General features: G+C 40.3%; 1 protein-coding gene across 1 annotated transcript in view; it reads right to left on the bottom strand.

The window, feature by feature from the left end:
• Positions 1 to 12,177, bottom strand: part of LOC311046053 (transferrin receptor protein 1-like) — a 28,240-nt gene extending 16,063 nt beyond the window's left edge. The window contains exons 1-2 of the mRNA XM_084058157.1: positions 12,023 to 12,177; positions 407 to 455 (exon numbers count right to left, since the gene is read on the bottom strand). Coding sequence (XP_083914283.1) covers positions 407 to 439 — 33 coding nt within the window. The 5' untranslated portion in view covers positions 440 to 455; positions 12,023 to 12,177. The remainder of the gene's footprint in view (positions 1 to 406; positions 456 to 12,022) is intronic.
• Positions 12,178 to 12,502: the final 325 nt, after the last annotated feature.

The following is a 12,502-nucleotide window of genomic DNA, read 5'->3' as shown; positions in this document are numbered from 1 at the left end:
GAAGGACTGCGCCGAATGCGTGCAAAGAGCGCATGCACATTTTTTGGGGGGGGTTTGGGTTCTCAAAATGCATATTTATGCTCAAACAGGAAGTCTTATATCTTAAATAGTACATGTGCACAGTAATAATCTGTGTAGTTTACATATGAATTGTCTCCAGATTTAGGAAAATATACTGCCTGAGAGCATTTGAGCATTGATATAATTTTTTCTATACAGAAAAAATCATACTGTGGCGGTCGGATTTAAGGGGTGGCGGCCCGCCACTGCTTGATGAATAGCAGCACTATAGTACTAGTAGCACTATTTTTAAGACTCAGTAATACTGAGATAAAATGACTCCATTAGTGCAAGGTCAGCTTTTCAAACTGAAGCTCACCATTTTGAAATTTAAATGTATACTCACAATTTTGGATATTGTTGACCTTGCTTGGTCCATTGTTGCTTCTCAGTGTCTGAAAAAGAGAACATGAAAAATATTGAGTGAAGGGGTCAAGATCAAGGCCAAAACTCAACCACCTGGGGGCGCCTGCTGGCCTAGCGGTCCAGGCGAATACCACATACAGGCTCTCTAATGGTTCGAATCCCTATCTTGATGACCTTTGCTGCATGTCACTCCCAGTCTCTCTCTCCCTGTTTCCTGTCCATCTCCACTGTGTACTATCAATAAAAGGCCGAAAAGGTCAACAATAGGGTTATAAGTGGTTAAGTGGTTAACATTTCATTGACATACAGCACGCTCATATGCCATTTCATTTCTAGGAATAACGGGGTGTCCAAAGAGTGCGCCCCGCTCCTGTCCAAACATCCATGGGGTTTCCTATGGTGTCAAACTAGAAAGGCAGCACTGTTCCCAGACACAAAAGGCCAGTTTCCAGCGCCTTGAAGTCAAAGCAGACTCCATGCCTCCATGTGAAGTCCACACAGCCAGGAGACTACAATGACAGAAAAAACAACTTCCCCCCGTGGGTTTCCATTCAGCAGATGAGCCAAGGAAAACAGGGGCTTCCATTGAAAAAGAGAAGAGACCTGAAATGCAAAACTGCTGTATATTTTTCTTGAAATCTCATAACGCCTGCCCGGTGTCATGAGAGCGGTGCAGGTAAAGATGCCGTGAGAAGAAGGTTGTACAGGGACGTGCTGCTTCAAGCCACACAAATACTATACGCAAGTGGTTCTCAAACTTTTTCATGTCAAGGACAAGGACCCCCAGTTTGATATGCATTAGGCCACACACAGACCCCCAATTTGTTACAATTCCTCATCTCTGAGACACCAATCTATACGCTGTAAAAAATACTTAGTGTTCATTTAACTCCGACAGTGTACAAATGGACCCTTAACTTGTACACTGTCGGAGTTAAAACAACTGCTATCTCAGTTTATCGGACCTTGTTAAGTGAGAGGATTCTGTAAGCGTGTGCAAATGCACACACTGCAGTTACAACTCCAGTGACAGGTGTGCAATTATAGTTTCACTTGACTATTTTAATAAATTGCACAAGGGAAGTAACATCTTTAACCCATCGAAACAAGGAAAGCATCCGTGTGTGTGTGTGTGTGTGTGTGTGTGTGTGTGTGTGTGTGTGTGTGTGTGTGTGTCACAATTTTTCATAGCAGATATACAAGCTCACAGCTCACATTTGAATATATACAGTAATATATGTTTAAAGCAAACATTTTAAACTCAAATCCTTGCTTCTGGGGTCTGGAACAAAATATTTTGAGATGGGGGTCTGCAGCCAAATGCATATAATTTTGGGGGTCCTTAATATGAAAAAGGTTTGAGCACCACTGATATAGAAACATACGTTTTTCAGAAAACTGTTTCAGAAGTTATTTTTAGCCTCGACCTCAGGTCTTACTGGTTTAACTCAACAACCACAGTGTTACACAAAAATAATGCACAATAGTTGTTGCACTTCTCCTTTACAGAAAGTTTAACCACTGAAACCCTATATACTTCTTTACCCAGGGTCACCCACGCCCAGGGCTCTATCCTTGGCCCCCTTATTTACTCCGTCTACACCAAATCTCGTTGCCGAAAACAGCCAATCTACAAGCTAACAACGCATCGTGCTACGGTGTGAGACTGTGAGCTTGTAGATCTGCTTTTTTTGCAGAATGTTCGCCTATTATGACATGCACAGAATAGGGACGCTATGGTTCAAGTGGTTAAATTATTTGTTCGATGGCCTGTCCTCCTACGCAAAATGGGAAATAGTAAACCTATTCATCAAAAACAAGTCGCCCAAATGATGTCCCAGACATTCCACTCCTTTGCAAATAACCCTTGTGCACTCTGACCGTGATGACCATAAAAACCCTCTAAAACAGGCCTTCCCATAAAACGTTTCACACACCTTCAGCCTCGACCCTAGCTGTAACCTCTAACCTCTACTCTCTTCCCACAACTCCCCACAAAAAAAGCTTTTCATACAACGAAATTATGCCCAAAATTCCTGCATTTCCTACATACTGCACTGGCAATAAAGTGATTCTGAAAGTTCTGAAATCAAGTGTGAAACCGGCTGTAAAAGTAAAGTAGCAGCAGTTTCCCTTGACAGCTTGAACAGTATTTATGTTCTGTACCCTGGTCTGACCTTCACAAGAACAAAACAGTCTCACATCTATTCAAACACCTCTGTTCTTATCAACAATCACAAGTAGGCCAATCGAAATGCTATTAACAATGAACTTTTTATGGAGGACTAAAGACTACCGGGCATAAAAACTAAACTACTACATTTCTGGAACTTTGGACTAAATAAATCTGTGAGAGAAGAGAGAATCCTCGTTAATTTTGACCAGTCATTATGCCAGTGGAGCGCAGCCACTGCTGAACTGAGGGCATTGTGTTGGCTCAGTGGGCTGACGTTCAAACAAAATGCTGTGTTCTAATTGGACACAGTTTGCGCATATATTTCTCTCTCTCTTTTATACGGTCATCGCTTGTCCATTGTCTAACTACTAATACAGAAATATTTAAATAAATAAAAACATCACAATTAATTAGACCGTCTGATCAGTCTGCTGCAGACACACAAACCTCTTAATGACCTCTAGAAACACGTGCTACTCCAATGGGAGGAGTATTCTAACAGGACATGGCATAAGAGTGAGAGCAGACTGCATGCTGGCAAAACCTTCTAGTGTTGCAACCTCAGTGAACTCCAAGGCCATGTAGAGCACTGTTTCCCAAACACTTTTTATGGGTCGCAGGTAAATATCCCCTTACATAAAAATACGTACAGTATATAATTTCAAAAGATCTTTAAAAAATACAGAAAAAAATCACAACTTTTGATCAATTAAAACTGAAATGCAATCAAATAATTTCCAAAACATAAATAATAATAATACGTTTAAGAGGTTTGGGTCCCGGGCAAACGTCTAATCTCTCTTTTGGGTCTTGAGCTAAAAAGGTTTGGGATCCACTGATATAGAGGGACACATAACCCTGGACTACAATGATTTGATTTCTGATCAAACTGTCAATGTAATGTCCTGTATAGACTAAGGCCCAGAAGGGTGTTCACATCATGTTCATACAACAGCAACGATAAGAACCTAGTCCTAATAGGCCAGGTGCCCAAACCCCACCCACATTTATTTATCCATAATTTTTGTTTTATTGTTTCAAACATTTTAAGAAAAAAAAAATGGTAGATCTTCGGGGCTTGAGTGGTTAAAGGGGGTTTGGCTATTCTGAGCAGCATGTAGCTAACTTTAGAAGCCAGCTTGTCCTCAGTTAGCCCTTAGGTAGTCTCGCGTAGCCAGACAGCTATTCCACAATCTCCCAATGCAGTATGACTGGAAGCATTTGAAAACTGTGGGAGGCAACGGTCTGGCCACGCGAGACTAGCCCTTAGGCCCACTTGACATATGTAACCTTGAAGCCAGCCTGGCACAACTTGCATAGCCAAAACACGGCCACTATCCTGTGGAGTACTGTTTTTTTGGGGGGTGGGGGTCGCCAGATGACAGTGAAGTGACAATTTAAGGACTTTTAAGACCCTTTAATACCTTAAAGAGAAAGAACAGAAAAAGAGCATTACTGCATCAAAAGTAATCAACAAACTATACTATGAAAACTGGTCATTGGCCAAATTGTCAACTAATAAAAGAAAGGGACAAAAAAAATGAAAATAGCCGATCTACAATCTCACGAGGCGTTGTGAGCTTGTAGATCTGGCATTTTAACAATATTTATCTGTGGAACCGAAAATGTAATGTCTCAACTCCTAATCTCCAAGTGATTATTAGGGCGGGGGGTCCCCAGTTCAAATATGATTATTTTGGGGGGGGGGTCGCGGCCTGAAAAAGGTTGAGAACCACTGCTGTGGAGGGACAAGCAAATGAGCCTACCATCAGTACGGCACCAAGTACGTTAAAGGGTCAACTAGTTTAGTTTAGTGAACACAAGCTTTGGTGCAACTTCATCTGCAGATCACTCTTGTTATCAGTGTGTTCACGGCCTCACCATGTGACATTAAGTGGTGAGGACTATATTAATGAAGTTGACCCTGCCGTAGCTGCTTAACCCATTAAGACCTGAGGGCCCAGTCTACAAAATGTCTTCTAAATCGTTTTTTCTTTTTAAAACGTATGTTGCTTTATCAGTGGTGTGCTCAAACTTTTTCATGTCAAGGACCCCTAAAATGATATGCATTTGGCCGCGGACCCCCCATCTCAAAATATTTTGTTCCAGGGACCCCCAGAAGCAAAGGTTTGAGTTAAAATGTTCGCTTTAAACAATTTATATATTCAAAGATTTGCACAGATTTTCAATATTTTTCAAAAATAGCAGATCTACAAGCTCATAGCGTGGCACGAAGTGACGTGCTATGAGCTTGTAAATCTGCAATTTTTGAATAGTTTATAAGCTATTTTTTAAATGTATAAACTAATGCTTTTTTTGCTAAAAAAAAGAGGGTCTTACTGGGTTAATATTCCAAGTGTTCTTTTATGCAAGGAGGCCTACATCTATGTTCTTACATACCAAACATACCCAGCCTTAGCACAGTTAATACTTTAATCAGCTTAGTTAGTCTTTCATTTAAGAGAAACTGGTTCTGTAACAGCCGAGTAAACTACAATTGGAGAACAGTGTTCCATCACTGTATGATGATAGCCTATAATATTATCAATATTTCATAAGCCAGCTACTTTCTGACTTATTTTTAATGTGTCCTTTTGGGAAAGCATACATTTTATGTTTTCCATTATTTATCATCTCTACAAACCGGCTCATTTCAACGCTACTGTGTCTTCATAGGAGTCAAAACAGACATGACAAGGAGAAAGACGTGAATAGCCTTAAGACTTTACCTAGTTTCTTGTGAGTTCCTTTAGTGTGTGTCCTCCTACTGGGAAAACATAGCCTACATTTAAATGCACCTCCAATGTCCTTATAGGCAAATGTTCAAACATTTTCACAAGATTTCTAAGGTTTCAGAATTTTTAAGAAGAGAGAAAATAGTTGAGTACAGTACATCGGCCATTTTTACTATTGGTTGTATGATGAAGTGTATCAAGTGGTTCGTTAAAATCAGCGTGAGTTTCCTTTTTGTTAATAGCGCGGTAGTTCCTGGCCAAACAGGAAACCGGTGCATTTCCGCTTCCATTTTCCGGCCAGATGACGTCATTTTCGCGGGAAAGTCAACCTTGACAGCGTTCAATAGAAAATATATAAATAAAAGGCTTTCAGGGGTGAAATTCATGGAGTGGGTGTTGTGAAACTTTTGCCACTCACAAAAGATATACAATTTAACTTTAGTTTTGTTGAAAAGGTTACCTAGTATTACTTTAACTTCCCCCTGGGGATCAGTAAAACTTTTCTAATATTTGTCACCTTACTTACCTTATTTACCCAACCATATCAATGAGTGTACCATTTGCTTTCCTCTCTGCCCATTCATTGTTAAATGAAAATACAGCTACACACGCTACCAAATAGTAGTATACTATATATACACACACACACACACACACACACACACACACACTATAGGGTTTGAGTCTGAGCCAAAATCGTTATCTTAAATGAACAACCTTAACTGAATCTGGACAGCGATCAAGAGGCATGTCCTGTATCAACACTGAATGTTTCTCAAAGACACGTGTGTTAGAGGGAGATAGTGAGACCGAATTTGTGTTACACCCTACTAGTCAGCACACTCACACATGCATATGGCTGCCATGGTCTCCTCAGCATTCATTGAGTGGTACAGTACTAGGCTACACTGGTATCCAGTATGTCTGCCAAAGACAGACATCACTAGACCCTTGGAATCAGATGCCAATAGACTCAACTTTGCAGACGACGTCACCATCACATGCCTACGACTACATGCCTACGACTACGTACTGTATATCCATCAGCTGGCTTGTTAAATACTTGGACCTGTCCAAAAAAAAGCCAAGCATTGCACCAGATTGTTTCTTTTTTTCCCCTCTCCGAGAGTGGTGACGCAATAACAGCACTGGCAGCCATTCAATTGTCTTTTGATCTTAACAGTCATATGGAGCTGCATAATATTATGCATCTTATTCATAGCTTATCGGATTAATCTGGTGCAAAATTACTGTTTCACAAACCTAAGAAGTAGGTATGTACTCTCCCCTCCCTATAAACAGTTTCATTCAAGTGTTCTCATGTTGGAAGGAAACAAGCGAAATGAGACACAGGCCGTCGACTGCTAGTTGTTTAATATTATCTTGTAGTTAGTATAGATAGTTTAACTACGTTTGCAATCATAAATCAGTTTAGTATAACATTAGCTAATGGAACGGGTCAAGGAGGTCTTTTTCCCCCCCACACTATAATAAATACTAGACATTAACTAGCTAACCAAGCTAACAATTGACCATGGCTTTATAAATGTGATATCCACGAAACAGAATGGAAGATCAATGTTCACTGTTTGTTAATGTTGTCATGTTTTAATATTATTTATTCAAATAAATGTCATTTCAAATCTACTCTTACGGAAAAACTCTCAACCACTTACCTGGCTTCCCTATTTTCGACATGTCATTATTGTCAAAACAAAGTTTATGCTCCCCAGGATAAAGTCATTGGACTGTACTGATTTTGGTTAGCCTTTCCTCTAGCACCACCACCCATAGGTCAAATCTTTTGCACATGAGATTTCTCAAAATCTAAGTGAACCCATCATCAATTGCGCTGCTGGATCGCGGCGATAAGAATGAACACAAGATTAACATACAAACTAGAGGCCAAGTCTTGTTCCAATGTCAGATATACTACAAAATCAACAGCCATTAGTCACACCAATTCAAAGCCTTCCAAAGCTTCCTCAAGATATAGTAGGCAGTGAGTGACTTAACAAAACTAAAAACCATTAACGTCCAAATTTCTTTTTTTTTCTTTTGTTTCAAAGATGGAGAGTGACTGAGTTGGCAGCAATGACAGCTACAGGCTCAAGTAAAGCCCTAGTAACCGTCATAAATAGACCCAGCCTGACATGCGGGCAAGAGGGCAGAGCATTACAACACAGGCTAACGATTGTGAATTCAGTCATTGGGTCAGCTAGAGTTACAAAATGCCCTTCACTTGATAATAGCCAAGTAGGGTGCAACAGTTAATCAATTTAATTGATTATAATTAAAAAAAAACACTGTAGGCCTATATAAAGAACAGCAAAAAGAGCGTCAAAAGTAATCAACAAACTATACTAATATAAAAACTGGTCAAACATTGGCCAAATTGTCAACTAATATAAGAAAGAGACAAAAAAAGGAAAATAGTCGATCTACAATCTCACAAAAAAATACTCAATACAAATAAAAATGCAAAAATATCAGATCTACAAGCTCACTAAGCATCGCATTGCAATGCGTTGTTAGCTTAGAGATCAGCTACTTTTCTATTTGTGTGTGACACCGTTGTACAATAAAGTATAAAATAGGGCTTACGTTGTTAATCAGACCTGTTATGCGGATGTTTTTGCGTTGAGTTGTTGATATACAGTATAAAATCATGCTTCTCGATTCATCAAAATAGTAATTGATAGAATGATCCAAGAAAACAATTGATAGTTGCAACTTGCAGGCCTATAGCCAAGCACCCAACACTTTGTGACAGTGACATTAACCACAACCTAATTTCTTACCCATCATGGCTTGCTGTCAGGGTGGTTTATCATTAGTCAATCCTCACATTGAAAAAGCTGTTAAACACGTTTACTACAAGTTATGGCTTGGCAGTGGCTCAGTTTAACACCTCTCATATCCATTCATAACAATTATTGTTTTTAAAAAGTAACCTATTGCTAAAAAGGACCTTATCCTCAACATGAAGTTTAAACTATGACTTAAAGCCTTTGTAGGCCTGATGTTCCTAAAATTCAAAGAACATACAGTGCAACCTCATCATAGAAGTTCACTCATGCATTTAAACAAGTCATAACAAAACCACTTGCCTAACACTGGAATAGACAGACAGGTATTGGTAAACAATACTTGGAAGGAAATGTTAGTATATTTATTATTACCAACTTTATGACCTTTGGCTCACTCAAAACAAATAGCAAGCTGTAGCAAAGAAAGAAATCCCTTCTAACCAAAAGGTTAACCACCTTCTTCAAAAAAAACAACACTAACCAGTATTTTGGTTAAACAATACAATAAGCCATGAGGGGAAAAGCTTCACGTGTTTCGGCATTCATATTTACTGTAGTGTACCATAAACGAGGAAAACTCTCGCACACCCGCAGATTGACAAGACTAAAGACCGACCAGAGTAGAAGGAAAAGACTCCCGCCTAGCTGTCTCAAAGGCAAATACAAATGTACAGTAAATACTAAATGCATGAATATCCATTGCCAATGATTTTAACTAATGAAGAATACTGTAAGCCTATAAACAGTCTATCAACAGTGATTATTAGACTGATTATGTACAGTGTCTACCAGCGTTCAACAGTGATCATCTGAATATGTACTGTACATCTGGAAAATATATTTATACCGTCTATCTACAGTGATCAGTACACAGTTTCAACTCTAAACACCAACTGATCACAGTAAGACAAATATCATCATGTCATTATCAGTATCACCAGTGACTAAGTGATGGAAACAATTAAATAAAAAATACAATTTGAATTGACGTGATAACTTTTCATCACTAACCAATAAATCAGACTGATCTTATAGACTTTGGACAGAAGAACACCTGCCAACAGACTTTGTTATAGTGAGGGAGAAGCGGGTAGAGGCACGGAGGTCGGAGATGGGGGGAGAGAGAGGTGAGGAGGTAGAAATTAATACTGGAGAGAGAGAGAGAACATGAAAGAGAAAATCAAAGCGATGAGGAGGAGAGAGACGGCAACGAAAAGAAAGATGGAAAGAAAGGAGAGAGCTTGTGCACGCAGCGGAGATGGAGGCGGGTGGTCATGGAATAAAGGGGGGGGGGGGGTGGGGGGGTGACCATGTAGGAGTCATTGTGCAGTGGCAAATCATGTGATAGTCACATTGACCAAAGCTCCCAAGCAACCCATGGGAAAGACGGCCCATAGCAGGCAGTGAGGCATGCAACTCATGTCTACTCTACACAGAGCTAAGCCTATAATGGCACAGTAGTGTGTACAGTTCAACCATAAACATGAGGTACACTACAGTATGGTTACGGTCGGTGCAGTGCGTCATCCAAAGGACAGTAATAACACCAAATTAAACTGGCTTTGTTGCAGATTTTCATGATGCACCGAATCCGCATTAAGTTATAACTGTGGTTTCCCCATCAGGGCCCCACTACTAACTGATCAGATAAAATGTGGCTCCCTCCTTCAGACATAGGCAGGGCTAGTACATACTGTAGTACTGCTGTATTACATGATAGGATACAAGAACGCAGAACGCTCGCCCCGGGTCAAATCTGGCGACCTCAGAACGGTCGCCACCAGGTATATATCCTAAACTTAACCTCAGTAAAACTATGCCGTAACTTTATTCCTAACCTTAAGCTCAGTAAAACAAATACAAGAATACAAGAACAGGGTTCCAGTTACCATCACATACTGCCATTACTCAGGCCAGTCAGAAAGAATCAGTGAAAGCTGGATTAATGACAATAACTCTGTTATGCTACAGACAACATCAAAGACTGGCAGGCCTATTCTAAATACAGGTTTACAGACCAAAGTGGAGCAGTTGTTGGTGTTGTTTATATGCGTGTGCTGTGCTTGTGACTGGCCGAGGTTAAAATAGTTCATGTAAATTGTCTCTGGATGGGTCACCTAGACAACCAGAGCACGCAAAGCATTTCAAGGAGAGGACATGACACGGTAACAGGATAGGTGGGCACTTGGGACATCTGGGCACGACACCACTACAGTGGCCACAACCACTACAGACAGTACCCTCAAGTTCACACTGCATGGTTTAGTAATACAGTATAGCACGTTTTATTAAATAACAACTCCAACTGCCATCTCGTTAAAGTGATATGTAGCTCTCCAGGAAATTATCTCGACTAACTATTATAGAGATAGTTCACGAATTACCACCCAAATGTTTCTATCAATTAGTCACCCCATGGAGACTTGAATTCATGGATATTTTTTTGTTTTTGTCGCACTCTTAAGCCAATAATTTGATGACCGGCAGCGGTTCAGGTAGGAGACACAAAGAGTCTCCTTTGTGTCTCCTACCGAAACCGCTGCCTACCGGTCTGCTGGCCATCAAATTATTGGCTTAGGACAAAAATATTATATATATAATATATTATATTATATATATATATATGAATTCAAGTATCCATGGGGTGACTAATCGATAGAAAAAAAGTCATTTTGGGGTGAACTATCCCTTTTAAGTTCTTTTAGAGTTACAGTAACTCTATGACCATAATGGCTGGCCATCTAGAATGGCGAGGGGCAAAGGTGCAACATTAACCACAACTCAACGAGGCTCACATTATTTTGCAATTTGTTTGCCAACAACATTAACCTCATCTGCAGTTCAACGTTATCTATACTGATGATGAAACGGTGCAGACCAGACCAGGGCGTTATCCTACACACTCTATACAATGCTGTAAAGATAGCTTATCTCCACACAGTAAGTAATGTGTAGTATTCGTGTTGCTAGTCAGTCAGTCAAGGTCAAGAAACATGACTCTCTGTGTGGGCCATGTCTGTCTGTCTGTCTGTCTGTCTGTCTGTCTGTCTGTCTGTCTGTCTGTCTACCTCAAAGGTTCTCAAAAATGTCAAGGTCTCCCCTCATCTCTGACAGTGAACAAATGCAACCATTGCAACCAAATGCAATCATTTGTACACCGTCAGAGTAACAGACTTGAAAGGGTCACATTTAGACCCTACTAAAAGGAACCCAGAGTCCCTGTAATCCACTTTGAGAACCACTGGTCAACCTACAGTATAGTGACACTGTAACCTCTGTCTGCCCCCGTGGATGACCGCTGTGTCCCCATGGTGGATGTATTGCCCTGTCCCCCATAGATGTATTGCCCTGTCTCATCATGGATCTATTGCCCTGTCCCATGGACGTATTGCCCTGTCCCATGGATGTATTGCCCTGTGTGTCATCATGGATCTATTGCCCTGTCTCATGGATCTATTGCCCTGTCCCCAGCATGCAAATAGCAAATAGCTACAACATTAACTCATATGAAAAGACGGACGTGACAACACGCGTCCCGGGCTATGGCGTCCCACACATATTAAGCAACGTGACAAACCACCTGGCTATGTGTGCTTCCTGCTCAATAACGGTCGATCTCAGTCAGTCACGTATGCATGCATAATGCAGAATATGTTAATCTAGACTAATCTAGGGGGAAAAAATGCATTTGTGGAATGAATCTTCTAGAAGATTAGCTATCACTAGCTATTACTTTCTGGCGAAACGTGATCGCAATCGAGTCATTTATTCTACCATTAGAAGTATAGCCTAGTGTTCGATACATTCTTCAATCCACGATGCGACGCTAAACATGAATCGGATCAGTTTCTATATCATCATAATATAAGCCCTACCTTCTCCTTATGGTCAGTATGTTAGACACACGGTGATGTCCAGGTCCTGAGGACTCCGTCCACGCCAGAGAGAGGTTTTATTGACTGATGGTCAGTGTCAGCTCCTTCACCCGGCTTCAACCTTGAGACACGCTACGCTACGCTCACCACGCTGCTATATTAGGAAGAGCGTCACACTTCCGCCTGGACGTCAAGGCTATGTAAGAAGGAACCGACGGGGGCGTCACGTTCTGAGCGCGCTACCCTGTCATATTCTGGTCCCTGCCTGTTTTGGCATGCCATTATTGGGGACATTTTAAAATGTATTTTGTATTTTGTGTATTATTATTATTCACATATTATTATTATTAATTTGTTTTATATATATATATATATATATATATATATATATATTTTAAATGTAATTTAAGTTCATTTTGCCTAACAGGTACAGTCATACACAAAGAAAAAGAACACATTGATTGATATTCGAAATCAATA

This window comes from Gymnoscopelus microlampas (genome assembly GCF_963454915.1).
Source record: "Gymnoscopelus microlampas genome assembly, chromosome: 5".
Classification (NCBI taxonomy): Eukaryota; Metazoa; Chordata; class Actinopteri; order Myctophiformes; family Myctophidae; genus Gymnoscopelus; species Gymnoscopelus microlampas.
This window is presented reverse-complemented; position numbering and strand designations above follow the sequence as displayed.